The sequence below is a fragment of the Eurosta solidaginis genome, chromosome 1 (assembly GCF_040869045.1).
Source record: "Eurosta solidaginis isolate ZX-2024a chromosome 1, ASM4086904v1, whole genome shotgun sequence".
Taxonomy (NCBI): domain Eukaryota; kingdom Metazoa; phylum Arthropoda; class Insecta; order Diptera; family Tephritidae; genus Eurosta; species Eurosta solidaginis.
In genome coordinates this window covers 100,834,560-100,854,246 of record NC_090319.1, presented here as the reverse complement: position 1 = coordinate 100,854,246, position 19,687 = coordinate 100,834,560, and the positions used below count along the sequence as shown (strand labels likewise).

The following is a 19,687-nucleotide window of genomic DNA, read 5'->3' as shown; positions in this document are numbered from 1 at the left end:
TGTGTAAATGATTTTTCATACAAACTTTGACAGCTCGTGCGTAAACTAGATAAATTTATACGTTTACACACTTTATAAGGCATTTATACGGTTACATGAGTCCCCCTAATCTTCCAAAAATTGTATGCATAAATTGTACAGATAATTTGCAAGCAGCATATAATTTCAAACAAGTAAATTGTACAGATAATTTGCAGGCAGCATATAATTTCAAACAAGTAGCTCGTCGTTCAGATGAAGAATTTAAGAAATTGTCGGCTACGCAGAAAGTGGAGACAAAATTAATTTATGCTTCTGCTGAGACTTCTAATGCTTTGCAGGTAAGTTTGCTAAGGAATTTATTTCTTGTTTTATTCAAGTCCATAAAGTTGAGTCTGAAAAAATCAAAAATTTAGAAACAAGTTTTTTCAATTTCAAAAGTTTTTCTAATCAGGGTCGCCCCTACACAGTGATTTGGCTAACATTTACATTTTTTTATTCAATATTTAGGCAAGCATATACTTTGGAAAAGGTTAAGTATATCAGCAGTGGAAGCAGAATTTTTACGCTCGCGTATTTGAGTCCGCGCTATTTTTGTGTTTCTGAACGTGTCCTATATCAGGTAAGAAATATGAAGAGAAGAACGTTTTATAACCTTTGCAGTCAGGAAAATCAAGAATTTAAGCGCAGTGTAGCCGAATACGCCAATATTTCAAAATTTGCTCGGGCAGATGCTGATTTTAATGCAGTTGCGACAGATGTGTGGGACACCACCTCCGAAAGCTCTTTCTGCCGTCAGGAATCTTCTGAATGCGCAACAGATGCTGAGAATACGTTCGACAGCTTCCCTTCTGAACTTTCGACTGCAGAAAAATTGTATTATATAAAGTCATGGGCCATGCGACATAATATTACCCAAGAAGCATTAAATGATCTCGTTCGGACCTTATTAATTATTGGGGTGAAAAATCTGCCGCTGTCGGCACAGACAATTCTTGAAACACCCAAAAATAGTGTGGAAGTACAGAATATTATCGGTGGTGAGTTTGTATACTATGGCATTCAGTCCTACTTCGAGTCAAGGTTGTTTCCTAGTCTAAAAAACGCTACACAAGTATTAATAGATGTGGGAATTGATGGTCTCAAACCATTTGAAAGTTCGAAGAGAGTGCTATGGCCGATTCTAGGATCAATTGTCGGTAATGCAATTGAGCGTCCTTTTTTGATTGCGTGTTTTTCAGGAAAACAAAAACCAACAAACGCAAACGGTTTTTTGAAAGACTTCGCGGAGGAAGTTAGTCTATTAAGGATAAATGGCTTGAAAGTAGGCTCGTTCCCCGATTTGAAACGGTTTGATATTCATCTATTTATATGCGATTCACCCGCACGAGCTTTTATTTCTGGAGTACAAGGACATAGCGGAAAACACAGTTGTCCTAAGTGTTGCCAGGTGGGAGAACGTATAGGAACAAGATTGTCATTCTCAAAACAGATATGTGAGTTGCGAACCGACTTATCCTTTAAGAACAGACTTGACAAGGAACACCATAACTTACAACAACAAAGTGTGCTTGAGGCAGCAAACTTTCGTATGGTATCCCAATTCCCCCTAGATCCAATGCATCTTGTTGATCTAGGCGTGACAAAAAAACTACTTCAGCAATTGGTTAACAAGGGAAACATTGCTGAAATGAATACAAGGTTTGACTATATATCTTCCTACGTCCCTTCAGAATTCGGAAGAGTTTGCAGAAATTTAGAAGAAAATAAAAACTGGAAATCAACAGAGTACAGACAGTTTTTACTTTATTCTGGGATATTTGTTTTAAAAGGTTGCGTTGATGATAATTTGTATTATCATTTCCTTCTTTTACATGCCAGCATACGAATCCTTTCTTGTGGAACATTTTGCGAAACCGAAACCAATGTTGTAAAAGAAATGTTAGACGAGTTTGTCAACCTCTTTGGTGAAATTTACGGTGACGATTTAATTAGCTTTAACATCCACTGTTTGTTGCATTTGCCTGCGTGTGCCAGAGATAATGGGACTTTGGATCAATTCTCTGCATACAAATTTGAAAATTTTATGCAATTCCTGAAAAAGTTGATAAAAAAGCCCAATCAAATTTTGCAGCAACTTCATTTTCGCCTTCAGGAGAGAAAATGCCTAGAAATAAAAAAAAAACATCAAAATATGGTTCTCTTATTATTGATCCAAAAAAAGAGAAGGATTCATTCTTCTTTAGTAAGGGGACAGGTCCAATAAAAATAATAGAAACAATAAACGAATCGGGAAAGGACGTGGTAGTAGCGAACGCATTTCTTAAAGTCGATAATTATTACGAAGCACCACTTGAGTCACTTTCAGCCCTTGGTATATTGGTTGGAAGTAGGTTGGATGAAATGAGACTTGAAATTTCCTGGGAAGATATTGAACATAAGTATTTTTGTATTCCTTTTGAAAATAAATATCTTCTCATACCCTTACTTCATAACCTTTTTCACAAATTTTCTAACTAATATTCTTATATTATCGCTTGCTCCAATTTGATGACATGCGGAGGTCCACACCAAAACGTAACATTTCCAAAATGTTTATTTTGGAAAATATATATATATATTATATTCGTAAGAAGCTTTCCTAAGGCATCAATGGTAAAATTAACTTTATCAATTTACTCGAATTCACATATGAATGAAATGTTACGTTTTGGCGAGTGTAGTATGCTTTATTATTTTTTATTAATATGAATAGTCACATACATAATATCTTCTTGATGTAAAAATTCAAAAATTACAAAGTTCAAAGTAACTTAAACACAAAGTTAAATAAAAATAATAACCCTACAGTGAGGACCTCCTCATATATTTTCAAACAAATTACTATAAATGCTACTCGTAATTGTATTTCTTTTTTTTCATGGAGAACATATGATCAGAAAGAATGGCGACCCAGGACATATTTGAAGAAGACATAGATATGTATACCTCTACTTCGAATAGGAAAAGCAACGCCTTTTTAAATATTTCCAGCTCTACTACCAACCAAACATTCAAGGGTATGGTAGATGTACTTCCCTCCGCTCCCAATGCAACGGACCCCTATTTCGTGGATGTAGCACAACACAGCGAACCGTTTCCATCTCAATTGTATGCAAATAACGCCAATTTGCATAGTTCGTCTGGCTCTACAGCCAACCAACTAAGAATTAAAAAGGTAAAGCTGGTGAAGGGCAAAGTAAATGCCAATTTGGTCGATGAATTTGCTTCGAATTATATTGCAACAAACCCCCATGTCGTGGATGTAGCACAACACAGCGAACCGTTTCCATCTAAATTATATGCAAAGAACGCCAATCTCCGTCATCTGTCTAGCGCCACAACCAGCGAACCATATACGCCAAAATTCCGAAGGTTTAACTTGTCAAAGGGCTTCAATGCAACAAATGCGCATTTGGTCGATGTAGCACTACACAGCGAACCGTTTCCATCTAGCTCAAAAGCTATAAACAACAATTTCAATAATTCGTCCAGCTCTAGTACCAACCAAACACACAACAAATTGAATGATTTACTTCCCTCCAATTCCGATTCAGCAAACGCCGATTTCATCGATGTAGCACAACACAGCGCGTCCTTTCACTCTTCCTTAAATACAACGAGTACCGTTTTGAATAATGCGGCTACTTCCTTAACCAACGAAGGAACATTCCCTACAACAAACGAAAATATAATGGCAATACTACAAACAATATTACAGAAGCATATCGACCTGGAATTTAGATTGACTAAGATTGAAGAAAAGGTGCGTAGTGAAATATTGAACTGTTATTTGTGAAACCCTAGCAATTGTAGCCGCAATACCTTGATTCTCTTTAATTATTATTTATGCTATCATTTCAGCTTCCAGAATTGGCAGAAGTCATGGCTATCTATAAGGTCATGCGTGACTCAAAAGTTCTGATTAAGAAAACGCACAAAATAGTATGCCGTATCAGCGGAGAAACGGAAAATGATACTCACACCGAGCTCTCTATCGTTATGCCACTAACATCGCTGGATTCAGTTTATGACATTGAGAAAAAGTTGGACTCAGATGATTATCAAGAATCAATGGTATTTTTGAATATTTTTAATTGTGTTTCATAACTTAAATTGGTGGTTTTCATTTAGAAATCATATATCTTTATGCTGAAAGGTGCATTATCAGACATTATTGGAGTAATGAGAAAACTTTTCTCTGACAACGTTCTTTTCAATTTTAACTGGGACGGAGTACAGGGCAAACGATCTTTATCTAAACTGAAACTCGTGAACAGCGTTGTTTTTGGTAGTGTAATTTAAATTTCTTTAAAATGTTATTACTAACATTGTCCATTCCTATTAATTTAGACGTTTTCAAACTGCAAGGCAGGATCAACTTCGAAGACAGCATGAGACGGTGTTTAACGCTGAGCCACAACCGGCATAAACAAAGGCGGTATCTGATCAATAAATCCAGCTCTGCAACAGCATAAACCTACCTACAACAAACGAACAAGACACACTGAAATAATCTTGATTAAAAATTATAGAAGAACCTAATAATTCTTTTTTTCCTACGTTCCTATTCTAAGCTTTTTATGCTCTTATTAAAATAATATTCAACAATCTCGTAAAGTTTGCAAAGATTTTTAAAGCAATTTAAATGCAATGTATAACAAAAAAGTATTTTGACTATAAATATTTGTGATGAACTTACCTGAAATAATTCAAAGTTTTTTCCTACGTTACTAAGCTTTTTATGCTCTAATTAAAATAATATTCAACAATCGCACAAAGTTTGCAAAGAATTTTAAAGCAATTTAATTGCAACGAATTTGTCAATAATTTTTAACCAAAAATTTATAAACTAGATGTATAAGAAAAAAGTATTTTGACTATAAATATTTGTGATGAACTTAACTGAAATAATTCTAAGTTTTTTCCTACGTTACTAAGCTTTTTATGCTCTAATTAAAATAATATTCAACAATCGCACAAAGGTTGCAAAGATTTTTAAAGCAATTTAAATGCAATGTATAACAAAAAAGTATTTTGACTATAAATATTTGTGATGAACTTACCTGAAATAATTCAAAGTTTTTTCCTACGTTACTAAGCTTTTTATGCTCTAATTAAAATAATATTCAACAATCGCACAAAGTTTGCAAAGAATTTTAAAGCAATTTAATTGCAACGAATTTGTCAATAATTTTTAACCAAAAATTTATAAACTAGATGTATAAGAAAAAAGTATTTTGAATATAAATATTTGTGATGAACTTAACTGAAATAATTCTAAGTTTTTTCCTACGTTACTAAGCTTTTTATGCTCTAATTAAAATAAAATTCAACAATCGCACAAAGTTTGCGAAGATTTTTAAAGCAATTTAAATGCAATGTATAAGAAAAAAGTATTTTGACTATAAATATTTGTGATGAACTTAACTGAAATAATTCTAAGTTTTTTCCTACGTTACTAAGCTTTTTATGCTCTAATTAAAATAATACTCGAATTTCAGAACCTGCCTGAATATTCAACAATCGCACAAAGTTTGCAAAGATTTTTAAAGCAATCTAATTGCAACGAATTTGTCAATAATTTTTAACCAAAATTTATAAAATAGATGTATAACAAAAAAATATTTTGAATATAAATAATTGCTGATGAATTTAACTGACAGTACCAATACCATCAACTAAATAGTCCTTATAAATATTGTAATCACATAATTCAAAACAAAAAATTACTATGAGTACCTACGTTTATTATTGCAAAATCACGAAGAAAGAAAATTGCATGAAGTACATTCAATCTAAAATTATGCCACAGAATGCATATATCGCATTTTAAACTAAAAAATATGAAAACTTAAAAAAATTTCAGATCGGTATTTAAGTGTAAATCGATCCATGAAAGCATCGTGAAATAACTTTTTTTTTTGTAGTTAACGTTATCGTTTAGCCTGGTTTTGTTACCAATTTTGTTATTTTCGTGGTATAAATCAACATTCAACACAAATCTTCTCTGATTATGAGTTGAAATACTTTTTGGTTTAGGTTGTGATATGTAAAATTACATATTTTTGTACACAGTTCTAAAATGTAAAGGGAAAAAATTTATATTTGTGTATTAATTGAATTATTAAAAAGATATTGTTATATTAATGATATAGAGAAGCGCCAATACGAATGTAAGTGGTTTCAAACCACTGGTAGGCAATTCACCAATTTAACTGTCAAAAAAATGTTAAATTGTTCATTTTATGTAAAAAAAATTTGAAAGTTGCAATTGAAGTTCTGAAAGCTCGGAAATTTCAATTGAAGTTCAAATAATTACAATTGAAGTTCACAATTTTCAATAGAAGTTCAGTAAATTATAATTGAAGCTCAGGAATTTCAACTGCAGTTCAGCAAATTACAACTGAAGTTCAGAAAATAACAATTTAAGTTCAATTATAATTTTCTGAACTACAAACAGAAATTCTGAACTTCAATTTTAATTTTCTGAACTACAAATTGAAATTCTGAGCTTGAATTTAATTTTCTGAACTTGAATTGAAATTTTTGAACTTCAATTGTAACTTTCGAACTTCAATTGCAGCTTTCTGAACTAAAATAAAAAAGTTATAGCATTAAAATTGGCGAATTACAAGTCAACTTACCCAAATTGTGAATTGCCTACTCACGATTTGATGGTTTACTGCAACAAATAGTTCTGTTAGTTCTTTTCTTTTGTTTTCTATATCATTAATTAATTTATTTAAGTTTCCCTTAACTTTGTATGCATACAATCGCATACAATAAAATTTGTATTTATGGGTCACCAACAAGACTGAAAAACTATTCCTTAAGACTTATAGTTAATAATTTACAACTATTATAAATAATGTAATATATTGTAAAATTGTTTAATACAAGAAATGTTAATAGATTTGAATTAAAGAAATATTTTATTTATATAGCAGTGTAATCCAAGTAAAAAAACGGTCATAACACTAGTCAAAAGACGGTCATATTAACGTAAAAATACTCGTAAAGTTACAGGTATATAACTCAAAAAATGATTGCCAGAACGTGAATGTAAGAACAGTACAGCACTATAGTTTGTTTACATTTCGATAACCTAAAACCGTATATGTGTGAGCAGTATGGACAATCACATAAATAGGTACGACGAAATGGACTGGTCACGAAAGTTACCGCTGCCCTGTACAAATGCTACTTAACGATTTACGTGTTCCATCGACACAGCTGTTAGTCATTTTCCTAGTCAATTTACGGGCACATTTTTGCTGGGTCCAACCCAATCCTGTTTGATTGACGGCCGAGGCTATGACCATCCCAAGTTTCTCATGGATCTAGGGGGTGGAAGGGCGGTATGGCCTAGAAGGTTTCATGTGGTTATGCCAAATCGTTCCGGATATGGTCGGGCTAGTACCATAATGCTGCTTTGTTACCGGAACGTACCGGATCTATATCCGGCAAAGGACCATCAACATCGGTAACACTCCCCAAAAGCCTTCGGGGAGTATCTTTATCGTTAATACAACAACAAAAACTAGTAATTCAGATTGATATTATTGACAGGTTGACTTAGCACATCCTTTTTAACAGCTGAAGACTTAGCACACTTACACATCATTGTCAACAGCATATAAAAATGAAAAATTAAAATATTTTTTTTTTTTGTGATCGATGTACTTTGAATGCAGTTTTAAAACTGCATTAAAATACAATTCTTCAAAAAAAGTGACTTAGCACATTTTCACATTAAGCTAACGACTTAATATTTGCAGGTTTAGCTTGCAGCGAGAGATGGGCGTTCGGGACTATTACGTTCGCAGAAGAGGCAAACCCTGTACCGGCTCTGCAGGCAATGCCGCAAAGCGAAGGAGTGAAAGCTTGTCTTTCCTAGATTCGTGCCCTTCGGCGTAAAGACGGTAATAGTTGTTGCATGTCCCAATATAATTTTAATGATACAACAATATGAATTTATTTTATATGTTTAGTACCGTAACAAACATTCAACATGGGGAGCAGATCGGTGGTAGCATGGAAGAAAATTATGAAATGGATTGTTCCGCAGAATTTCTTTTAGAAGAATGGCAGTCAGAAGGCACTAGTAGTATACTAGGTGACGAAATAATAGGCGACTACCCCAACGTACCCATTGACTCAACATCCAGTGCAGCAACTGACAAAGTTCCCCAACTTCCTGCTATCCAAAAGAAAAAGAAATCTCAGAAGGAAAAAAACTCGGAGGAACGACTAAAAATTTTAAGAGAATCGGCGGAGAACAGAAAACGGCCGGAAGAAGAAGCCGATGAAAACGATTTGTTTTTCAAAACAATGGCCAAAATTATAAAAAAAAATTACCCCCACAAAAGCAATCGCTATTACGATTAGAAATTGGCAATTTAGTTGGGCAGGCTGAAGTCATGATTCAATTACTAGAGGTTTGTTCTTCAATGACGGCAGAGCTTTGACACTCCCAAATTGAAAAATCTGGACGGGTTGCTTTTACGAAGTAAGGAAAGCGGGGAATAATTCAATTCCCTTTAGCGAAAATTGTAGTAGAAAAGTACATTTAGTAGTATATTAGTAGTGATAAAAAATTTGTAAATGCCAACAGGTTTTGGAGGAAATAATTCATTTTCTACTAAATATTTCATGAATTTATAAAGAGCTATGTTGGTTTAGAATTTTATTCAAAAATACACTATCACAATTTGTTTCAAAAACCCCCTATATGAGCATAAGTTCAATGCATTTTGACATAAGAGGGAGTTAATGAAAAGCATTCTGAGGCGTTCTTCAATCTAATTCTAATATAGGGCGTTTTTGTGACAAATCATGAAATGGTAAGTTTTTGAAAAATATTTTGAGATAGGACTATATTGAAAAGGCAGCCGACATGGTCTGCCAAAAAAAAATGTAAAAGGAAATGGCTTATTGTCTTAGAACTGTATATTCCAGTCTTGACTTTGACAGAAGAGTTCAGCTTTTATGTGGTCCTGCTACACAGGGAGTATTCACCTTTTTACTCTGAAATTTCGGAAAGCTCCTTTACGTTGAGTATTCATGGAAGTCTTCCGTTAATTTAGAATATTCGGAACACGTCCATTTCATACTACCTCACGGGGTCCGAATATATCAAATAAGTATATACTACATAATATTCCAAATATAAACCGATTCCCCAAATTCTTAAATGGGGACGAATTTTCCGAACATACGGAATGAATAAGTTAACATGCTCAATGAGTACGTTTCATTATGGCATCTCCGATATTTACTAATTACATTTTTATACTCAGTTGAGCAGAGCTCACAGAGTATATTAAGTTTGATTGGATAACGGTTGGTTGTACATATATAAAAGAATCGAGATAGATATAGACTTCCATATATCAAAATAATCAGGATCGAAAAAAAATTTGATTGAGCCATGTCCGTCCGTCCGTCCGTCCGTTAACACGATAACTTGAGTAAATTTTGAGGTATCTTGATGAAATTTGGCATGTAGGTTCCTGAGCTCTCATCTCAGATCGCTATTTAAAATGAACGATATCGGACTATAACCACGCCCACTTTTTCGATATCGAAAATTTCGAAAAACCGAAAAAATGCGATAATTCATTGCCAAAGGTGGTTAAAGCGATGAAGCTTGGTAGATGGGTTGACGTTATGACGCAGAATAGAAAATTAGTAAGATTTTGGACAATGGGCGTGGCACCGCCCACTTTTACAAGAAGGTAATTTAAAAGTTTTGCAAGCTGTAATTTGGCAGTCGTTGAAGATATCATGATGAAATTTGGCAGGAACGTTACTACTATTACTATATATGTGCTAAATAAAAATTAGCAAAATTGGATGAAGAACACGCCCACTTTTTAAAAAAAAAATTTTTTAAATTCAAATTTTAACAAAAAATTTAATATCTTTACTGTATATAAGTAAATTAAGACAAAATTCAACTCCAGTAATGATATGATGCAACAAAATACAAAAATAAAAGAAAATTTCAAAATGGGCGTGGCTCCGCCCATTTTCATTTAGTTTGTCTAGAATACTTTTAATGCTATAAGTCGAACAAAAATTTACCAATCCTTCTCAAATTTGGTAGAAGCATAGATTCTGTAACGGTAACTGTTCTCTGTGAAAATGGGCGAAATCGGTGGAAGCCACGCCCAGTTTTTATACACAGTCCACCGTCTGTCCTTCCGCTCGGCCGTTAACACAATAACTTGAGCAAAAACCGATATATCTTTACTAAACTTAGCCCACATACTTATCTGAACTCACTTTATCTTGGTATAAAAAATGGCCGAGATCCGACCATAACCACGCCCACTTTATCGATATCGAAAATTACGAAAAATGAAAAAAATGCCATAATTCTATACCAACTACGAAAAAAGGGATGAAACATGGTAACTGGATTGGCTTATTGACGCAAAATATAACTTTGGAAAAAACTTTGTAAAATGGGTGTGACACCTACCATATTAAGTAGAAGAAAATGAAAAAGTTCTACAAGACGAAATCAACAGCCCTTGGAATCTTGGCAGGAATACTGTTAGTGGTATTGCATATATAAATAAATTAGCAGTACCCGACAGATGATTTTCTGGATCACCTGGTCCACATTTTGGTCGATATCGCGAGAACGCCTTCACATATACATCTAAGGGCCAGTCGCTTTTAAAACCCTCATTAATACTTTTAATTTGATATCCATATCGTACAAATACATTCTAGAGTCACCCTGGCCCACCCTAATGGCGATATCTCGAAAATGCGTCCACCTATAGACCTAATGCCCACTCCCTCTTAAAATGCTCAGTAACATCTTTCGTTTGATACCCATATCGTACAAACATTCTAGAGTCACCCCTGGCCCACCCTAATGGCGATATCTCGAAAAGGTGTCCACCTATAGACCTAATGTCCACTCCCTCTTAAAATGCTCAGTAACACCTTTCGTTTGATACCCATATCGTACAAACATTCTAGAGTCACCCTGGCCCACCCTAATGGCGATATCTCGAAAAGGCGTCCACCTATAGACCAAATGCCCACTCCCTCTTAAAATGCTCAGTAACACCTTTCGTTTGATACCCATATCGTACAAACATTCTAGAGTCACCCCTGGCCCACCCTAATGGCGATATCTCGAAAAGGCGTCCACCTATAGACCTAATGTCCACTCCCTCTTAAAATGCTCAGTAACACCTTTCGTTTGATACCCATATCGTACAAAAATTCTAGAGTCACCCCTGGCCCACCCTAATGGCGATATCTCGAAAAGGCGTCCACCTATATACCTAATGCCCACTCCCTCTTAAAATGCTCAGTAACACCTGTCGTTTGATACCCATATCGTACAAACATTCTAGAGTTACCCTGGCCCACCCTAATGGCGATATCTCGAAAAGGCGTCCACCTATAGACCTAATGCCCACTCCCTCTTAAAATGCTCAGTAACACCTTTCGTTTGATACCCATATCGTACAAACATTCTAGAGTCACCCCTGGCCCACCCTAATGGCGATATCTCGAAAAGGCGTCCACCTATAGACCTAATGTCCACTCCCTCTTAAAATGCTCAGTAACACCTTTCGTTTGATACCCATATCGTACAAAAATTCTAGAGTCACCCCTGGCCCACCCTAATGGCGATATCTCGAAAAGGCGTCCACCTATATACCTAATGCCCACTCCCTCTTAAAATGCTCAGTAACACCTTTCGTTTGATACCCATATCGTACAAACATTCTAGAGTCACCCTGGCCCACCCTAATGGCGATATCTCGAAAAGGCGTCCACCTATAGACCTAATGCCCACTCCCTCTTAAAATGCTCAGTAACACCTTTCGTTTGATACCCATATCGTACAAACGTTCTAGAGTCACCCCTGGCCCACCCTAATGGCGATATCTCGAAAAGGCGTCCACCTATAGACCTAATGTCCACTCCCTCTTAAAATGCTCAGTAACACCTTTCGTTTGATACCCATATCGTACAAAAATTCTAGAGTCACCCCTGGCCCACCCTAATGGCGATATCTCGAAAAGGCGTCCACCTATATACCTAATGCCCACTCCCTCTTAAAATGCTCAGTAACACCTTTCGTGTGATACCCATATCGTACAAACATTCTAGAGTCACCCTGGCCCACCCTAATGGCGATATCTCGAAAAGGCGTCCACCTATAGACCTAATGCCCACTCCCTCTTAAAATGCTCAGTAACACCTTTCGTTTGATACCCATATCGTACAAACATTCTAGAGTCACCCCTGGCCCACCCTAATGGCGATATCTCGAAAAGGCGTCCACCTATAGACCTAATGCCCACTCCCTCTTAAAATGCTCAGTAACACCTTTCGTTTGATACCCATATCGTACAAACATTCTAGAGTCACCCCTGGCCCACCCTAATGGCGATATCTCGAAAAGGCGTCCACCTATAGACCTAATGTCCACTCCCTCTTAAAATGCTCAGTAACACCTTTCGTTTGATACCCATATCGTACAAACATTCTAGAGTCACCCCTGGCCCACCCTAATGACGATATCTCGAAAAGGCGTCCACCTATAGACCTCATGCCCACCCCCTCGTAAAATGCTCAGTAACACCTTTCGTTTGATACCCATATCGTACAAACATTCTAGAGTCACCCTGGCCCACCCTAATGGCGATATCTCGAAAAGGCGTCCACCTATAGACCTAATGCCCACTCCCTCTTAAAATGCTCAGTAACACCTTTCGTTTGATACCCATATCGTACAAACATTCTAGAGTCACCCTTGGTCCACCTTTATGGCGATATCTCGAAAAGGCGTCCACCTATAGAGCTAAGGATTACTCCCTTTTAAAATACTCATTACCACCTTTCATTTGATACCCATATCGTACAAAAACATTCTAGAGTCACCCCTGGTCCACCCTAATGGCGATATCTCGAAAAGGCGTCCACCTATAGACCTAATGCCCACCCCCTCTTAAAATGCTCAGTAACACCTTTCGTTTGATACCCATATCGTACAAACACATTCTAGAGTCACCCCTGGCCCACCCTAATGACGATATCTCGAAAAGGCGTCCACCTATAGACCTCATGCCCACTCCCTCTTAAAATGCTCAGTAACACCTTTCGTTTGATACCATATCGTACAAACATTCTAGAGTCACCCTTGGTCCACCTTTATGGCGATATCTCGAAAAGGCGTCCACCTATAGAACTAAGGATTACTCCCTTTTAAAATACTCATTACCATCTTTCGTTTGATACCCATATCATACAAACACATTCTAGAGTCACCCCTGGCCCACCCTAATGGCGACATTTCGAAAAGGCGTCCACCTATAGACCTAATGCCCACTCCCTCTTAAAATGCTCAGTAACACCTTTCATTTGATTCCCATATCGTACAACTAGAGACACCCCTGGTCCACCTTTATGGCGATATCTCGAAACGGCGTCCACCTATGGAACTAAGGATCACTCCTTTTCAAAATACTCATTAACAGCTTTCATTTGATACCCATATCGTACAAACATATTCTAGAGTCACCCCTGGTCCACCTTTATGGCGATTTCTCGAAAAGGCGTGCACCTATAGAACTGAAGCCCATTCCCTTTTAAAATACTCATTATCACCTTTCATTTGATACCCATATCGTAACACATTCTAGAGTCAGCCCTGGTACACCTTTATGGCAATATCCCTAAATGGCGTCCATCCATAGAACTATGGCCTACTCTCTCTTAAAATACTCTTTAATACCTTCCATTTGATACACATGTCATACAACCGCATTCCAGGGTTACCCTAGGTTCATTTTCCTACATGGTGATTTTCCTTATTTTGTCTCCATATCTCTCAACTGAGTATGTAATGTTCGGTTACACCCGAACTTAGCCTTCCTTACTTGTTATGTAAATCATTTACTAGTCGAGTTTTTGACGTTGAACGATGAATTTTGAAGTGGTTTAGGTTTCGTCTGTTCATAGGTTTACGAAAGTGCACGATTCCTTGATGTCCGTACTTTTCAAAAAATTACCTATGTTCAGCCACACTAATAGATCATGGCATAGTTAATGAATTCATCATAAAATTAAAATAAATGTTCTAATGAATTATGCAGTTCAGTACTTATCGGGGATTTGTAAACTGATTGCTTCCTTTTTCTATACTAATATTTTTCGAAAAATTGCAAAGAAGCAACACAGTTAACGGATGTCAATTCGATTTGGGAGCAAAATGGCTGCAATTGTCAAAAAATTCGTCTGTCGAGCAAACCTCTTCTGATTGAATCATGGGCTGAAGTAGGTTTTTTGTCAGAGACGGTGGAGCAAAACTAAATAATAATATGTTATTGCTTATTAATTACAGCAGCGAACAGAGAAATAGCAGGGGCCTTTTTATAGAATTTGTAAATTTAATTCTTTTTTAAGATAGTTTTAGAAAAAATTTCTATTAATTTGAATTAAATTTGTAACCGAAACTAAAAACGTTAATTTTAAGAGGTCCCCCATGACACTTGAAGTTTTGCCATATAAATAATACAGGAACTATTGTTTTTAACATTATTTCGTCCTGCAAAGTATGAAGAACTTTTTTTTTTGATAAAATAAATACACCATTCATGTACTTTACTAAACTCTGAACAAAAAATGTATCAAGCTAAATTTTCATCATCGATATAGAAGTTTCAAATATGAATCAGGTTAATATACAACTATAAGTATTTTAAATAACACAAAATAAATAAAATTTATTGTTTTTTAATATTTCATTTCATCCCTTAATTTCATAAATATCTCTATTTCTTTCTTTATACTAAATTAATTTTTTTTACTAATAGACTTGTAAGTTTTGAAATGAAATTAATCGCTTTCTGTTTCTGTTATGTTTTTGTGTTGCAGTTTATTCAATAATTAATTAAAATTGTAAACACTAATATTGCATGTTCCTTGTATCTAAATAAAAAAGTTAACCTAATCTCTACAAACATTTCTTTTCTGCAAATAATGGTGCTCTGTTGGGTTCTCTTCACTAAACATTATCTTTTTTCGACATATATCAGGTTATCGAAGTCCGTCTACTTCCCCTACTCCTAGCTTATTATAAATGTTGACCTTATGGCTTCTGATTCTGAAAAGCACATTAATACTGCCCATACCTTAGCATATTTTCTAAAACTCTGGATACAACATATCGTCCGCTTCGTCGTTTAATTGGAAGATGTAGTGATGGCTCACATCTGTGAGTCGATATACGTGATTCAATCCAGTGCTGGTATACTCGGGTTGTGACTCAACGACAGTTTCAACGCGTTCTTCGACACCGCACAGGGGATCAAATCCGGTACGCTCGGGTACTAGCATCTTCTGGTACTATTTTCACTGCCTTTGAAAGTTTATCCGCCCCTTTATCCTTCGCATCTGTAAATTTTTTGTCGCCTCCTGCAACAATTATTCCTACCATAGAAATGTTATGTGGGAGCTTAAAAATATAAGGCCTTTAATATCGTGTTAAGCTACCTTTTCCTTTTACGCACCATCTGCTTTAGCTATCTCAGGGTCGTGTTATTGTTGCACCTTATCAACTTAACCCAATTTTTATACCTAGCTGAATTGAAATATGACAGCAGGGCTTTTACTTCGTCCGCATATTCCTCTAGAATGTACCAAATTTCAAGCAAATCGCCAAATAAATTGATTATTTCGTATAGGGCAGTCCCTAATGGATTCTCGGATTGGGATACAAATTATATAGTAGCCTATTTTGGACCAAGTAAAAGGGACTTGACCAGATTTCATAAAAATACTTTAAATAGTTTCCGCGATCACCCTTTAGTTTTTTACCTTCGACGGACACTTTATAGAATTATTCAGGAAAAGACCAAGCGGTCCTTCCCGCACCATAAAAGGCAAGTCGAATAGAAACGCCAGAAGACCATTCACAGGAGCTTACCACGCTTTAAATAGATACCTACAGACAGTCGTTATTCACCGCACGAATGTTAAACACAGCCCCAATCATTCAGACCCGCGTTACCTCACTGTATCTTTGCTCGCACATAATATAAATGCATTCATTACAATTAAAGTATTCTAACCTGCCGATTAGGCATGCTTAAATGATATAAACAAATTAGTATTCAAGATCATTCATCAGAGAAATCTGTAGAATGCCTTGGCAGTGTCTTTCAACCTATTGCCGAGGATTGCATCCGAGTAACACTTTCTGAAAAAATTACCATTTGCTTTCGGATAGATTTTAATATATGTAGGTACACAAATAAGTAAGTACGGCCTTCACTACACATATAAAGATGCAAACAAATTTCATTTACCTAAGGAATATGGAGCTCTGCTCAGCCGATATTGGTGTTGGAATGCTATTTGTTGGCTTTGAGCTAATGTCAGTACTTATGAAATTCAGGACATAGTCAAAAAGAAAGGGAGTCAGCCGAAAATATTCCCGGAATTTGCACTCGTTTGAGTTGAGATGTAGCAGTATTAAAATCTCCTTCCTTTGTACGCTGTTTAAATAATTCGGCTTCTGACTCCCGTTCATTGTCATCTTCCGGGAGGTCTTCCTCCAATAAAACCATCAACGTAATGTCGATTTCATCCATTTTTTTATTCATGAAAAAATTGAATTTAGTAAACATAAACAATATTGGACAGTCAAAAATAATGACGGATATAATTTGACAAAGAATAATTACGTTAACCTGACTTTACAAAAAAGCGGTACCGCTTATTACGGTGGCATAAGGCTTGGCTTCCTCGAATGGGATATCATGGTCGTGCTCTTCATTAGATAACTCTTCCAAAGGAATTTTTTGCTTTGTAAAATATGCAAATATTGTGCAAAGCCGCACACACGCTTATAATTTGTATTGTTTTTTCTGGTGTATAATTTGTATTGTTTTTTCTGGTGTGTAGTGAAGGACTCTTGCCTGTAACAAGCATCTAAACCTATTTTTCAAAACTCCAATTGTTCGCTCTATGATGTTTCTACCTTTCGCATGCTGTGTGTTGTTTATACTTTCTGCAGAACCATCCTCAGGATTCCTAAAAGGCGTTAGTAAGCATGGCTTTAAGACATATCCAGCATCGCCTACAAATGAAAAATAATGTATTATATGTCTACATTTCAACTATATGTACATAAACACATACCAAGAAACCATGTATTGCGAAGACCTTGATGCAGCTGTTCCAAATGTGAATTCAAAGCCGACATATTGAACACCAAAGAATCATGTGGTGCTCCCGGATATTTTGCATTTATGTATCGTATAGTCATAGAATGGTCACAAACCTAAAAAATATATTTAAAAGGATGTATACTTATGTATTTACAACCTGAAACTAATATCAAAATGGTATACTTACAATCATAGCACGAATGCTGTAGAATCCTTTTCTGTTGTAATATAAATGCAGTAATTCTTTTTTATGAACAACAATTTTAATGTTTGTGCCATCAAGCCAATAATCCCTGGAATTCTGCTAACATTATAGAGATGCAACTTTGCTCTTGTGCATTGCTGAAGCAGTTCATCTGTACTGGGCAACAAATCCATGAACGCTTCTTTGGACAGTCTGAAGTTTTGAATAAATCTATAAACAAAACTTATAGCTTCAACAATTTAACAACTTATTTAGAAAGCTACACTTACGTGGTGGAATTCATTTCCAAAGGATTTGAAGCATCCCTCACCCGTCTTCTACTTCTGGCTAGCTCCTGTAAGCTTTCCTCTTCATCTGACGAATCATCAAACAACAATTCCGTCCTTGTCATACTTTTATTTTTAAAATTTGCATTTGAAAACTAGTTCTGCTTTTTTTTTTTTTCTTTTTCTTCCTGTTTTGGGAATTGAATCTTTCAGGCTCTTAAATTGCCTCTTAAATCGCCAGGTTAACAAACGTATAAGGGTAATATACTTGCAACAATTAGACGTGCATAAGCAGCTAACATATGTCGCAAAGTAAAAACCCGTAGAACAAATTTTTTCCTTTTAATTGTTAAATATATGACTTGTTCCCATGTGCTTTTTCAAGATTTGTAATTCTTCGCAAATTATATTTATATATCGGTATTATAAATTCACTCCCCTCCAGCAAGTGGTACTCCCATCATGCCCAAGCCAGCGGTCTCAGATATCCTCCAATTATTATGGAAATATTCATTTAGTCACTTTATGTTGAATAAATTAAAATAATTAATGTCACTTTAAGTTTGACCATGTGAATATTGCATGTGTATGTATTCATTTATATAGCAGCTCATAATTGTTTTTAGAAATGTGTCATGTTGATTTGTTAAATAATCCAGCTGGTACCATATGTGGTAATTTGTTTTATACATGTGATTATTAATTTTTATACAATGTTTCATGTATTTGTATTAAATGTTGAATAGAAATTATATAGAATTTTCAATTTTTATAGAAGTATTTTCATTTTACAGTATTGTAACGCCATTGATAAATTTACCGCTTAGTCACTCCATTTTATCATACTACATTTAGCTTCATGCAAAGACTGGGAAGTTGAAATAAGTACCTAAGTCATGTTGCTGTGTCAAAATTTTTGTATCTCTTTCCTTTATTCTCAGTGTATCCGAAATTTAGTTAAGTCTTAATTTTTCCTTCTATTTACATAGTAACATAGATTTTAAGTTTAGTATACTTTCTCCATGTGAATAATCCATGTGCATGTCTAATTTAACCGCTTTGTAACTCCATTTTATAATACAATTATAATAGTAGCAAATATGTTTGTTTGTATTTTAATCCAATTCAGTTTATTAATATTTTTCATAAATATAATATCTTAGTTAACCATTTAGCTTCAAACAAAGACTGGGAAGTTGAAATAGATTTGTACTCATGTCATGTTGCTGTGTCTATATTCTTGTTTCGATAATATCATAGATTTTAAGTTTAGTAAATTATACGTTACATAGTCACATGTTAATTTCATTTTATGTTAATAAGTATTGTAACGAATTTGCTGCAAATCCTCTTATTTGCCCCTTTTGCTAGGTTCGTATCGCTAAACTGTTGAATAAATAACTCCAATATTGAATAATGGAAAAATGGCCTTTATTAAAATGCTTCACAATAACACTCAAACTGTGCAACGAATAGCTTAATAACCAAACTGATAGCTCAAATGAAACTCCACTAATCAAAATAATACTGGTATTGCTCGCTAGATATCTTCTTAGTCGTAACTGCTGATCAACTCAAATCAAACTGAACTCCTTCTTACTCGGCTGCACCGCTTTTATAGTTTACGCTGCATACTTCTAGGCTCTTCGATTTCCAGAAGTTACTAGTTGTTTCGGCTACAAAATCGCCAGCCACAACTACGTGCACAAATTATTGCCCTCTCTTGTGACCACTGAGATAAGATATATGCATGTGTTTGTAGTTTACAGTCTCCCGCACACACATAAGCGTATAAGTAAATTCATCGGTGTGTGACATCTCATCTCTCGCTGCCTTGTATGTAAATGTTGCTCGTCGGAATGTGTACATATGTGTAGACGCAATTATTGATTCGTTTATGTAGATACATAATGATTGAATTATTGATGTGAATTCACGTCACTGCTTAGCATCGGCCTGGAGATGGCAGCACTCCTCAGTTT

The 19,687-nt window shown here is 35.4% G+C and overlaps 3 protein-coding genes and 1 long non-coding RNA gene across 11 annotated transcripts in view; 1 reads left to right on the top strand and 3 right to left on the bottom strand.

The window, feature by feature from the left end:
- Window positions 1-19,687, bottom strand: part of LOC137236590 (succinate--CoA ligase [ADP/GDP-forming] subunit alpha, mitochondrial-like) — a 182,236-nt gene that overhangs the window by 77,742 nt on the left and 84,807 nt on the right. The gene's annotated exons all lie outside the window — the stretch shown is intronic.
- On the top strand, window positions 113-6,881 carry LOC137236588 (uncharacterized). 4 transcript variants are annotated; one of them, XM_067759359.1, is made up of 6 exons: window positions 113-320; window positions 490-601; window positions 2,906-3,784; window positions 3,883-4,095; window positions 4,153-4,309; window positions 4,372-6,881. In XM_067759359.1, the coding sequence occupies exons 3-6, from the start codon at window positions 2,924-2,926 to the stop codon at window positions 4,494-4,496; spliced, it is 1,356 nt and encodes a 451-aa protein (XP_067615460.1). In that variant the 5' UTR covers window positions 113-320; window positions 490-601; window positions 2,906-2,923; the 3' UTR covers window positions 4,497-6,881. The 4 variants fall into 4 exon arrangements, with proteins under 4 accessions (XP_067615460.1, XP_067615461.1, XP_067615459.1 ...); XM_067759360.1 differs by having other exon boundaries at window positions 490-1,421; window positions 2,956-3,784; XM_067759358.1 differs by having other exon boundaries at window positions 490-3,784.
- LOC137236598 (uncharacterized) overlaps window positions 1,762-19,687 on the bottom strand; it is a 41,457-nt gene continuing 23,531 nt past the window's right edge. Inside the window, exon 2 of the long non-coding RNA XR_010948514.1 lies at window positions 1,762-2,146. This is a non-coding gene — a long non-coding RNA (uncharacterized lncRNA). The remainder of the gene's footprint in view (window positions 2,147-19,687) is intronic.
- On the bottom strand, window positions 16,761-18,226 carry LOC137238601 (putative nuclease HARBI1). The gene is made up of 4 exons (XM_067763771.1): window positions 17,422-18,226; window positions 17,206-17,347; window positions 17,045-17,143; window positions 16,761-16,849 (listed from the first exon to the last, which is right to left on the bottom strand). Exons 1-4 carry the CDS (start codon window positions 17,425-17,427, stop codon window positions 16,761-16,763), a joined length of 336 nt encoding a protein of 111 aa, XP_067619872.1. The 5' UTR covers window positions 17,428-18,226.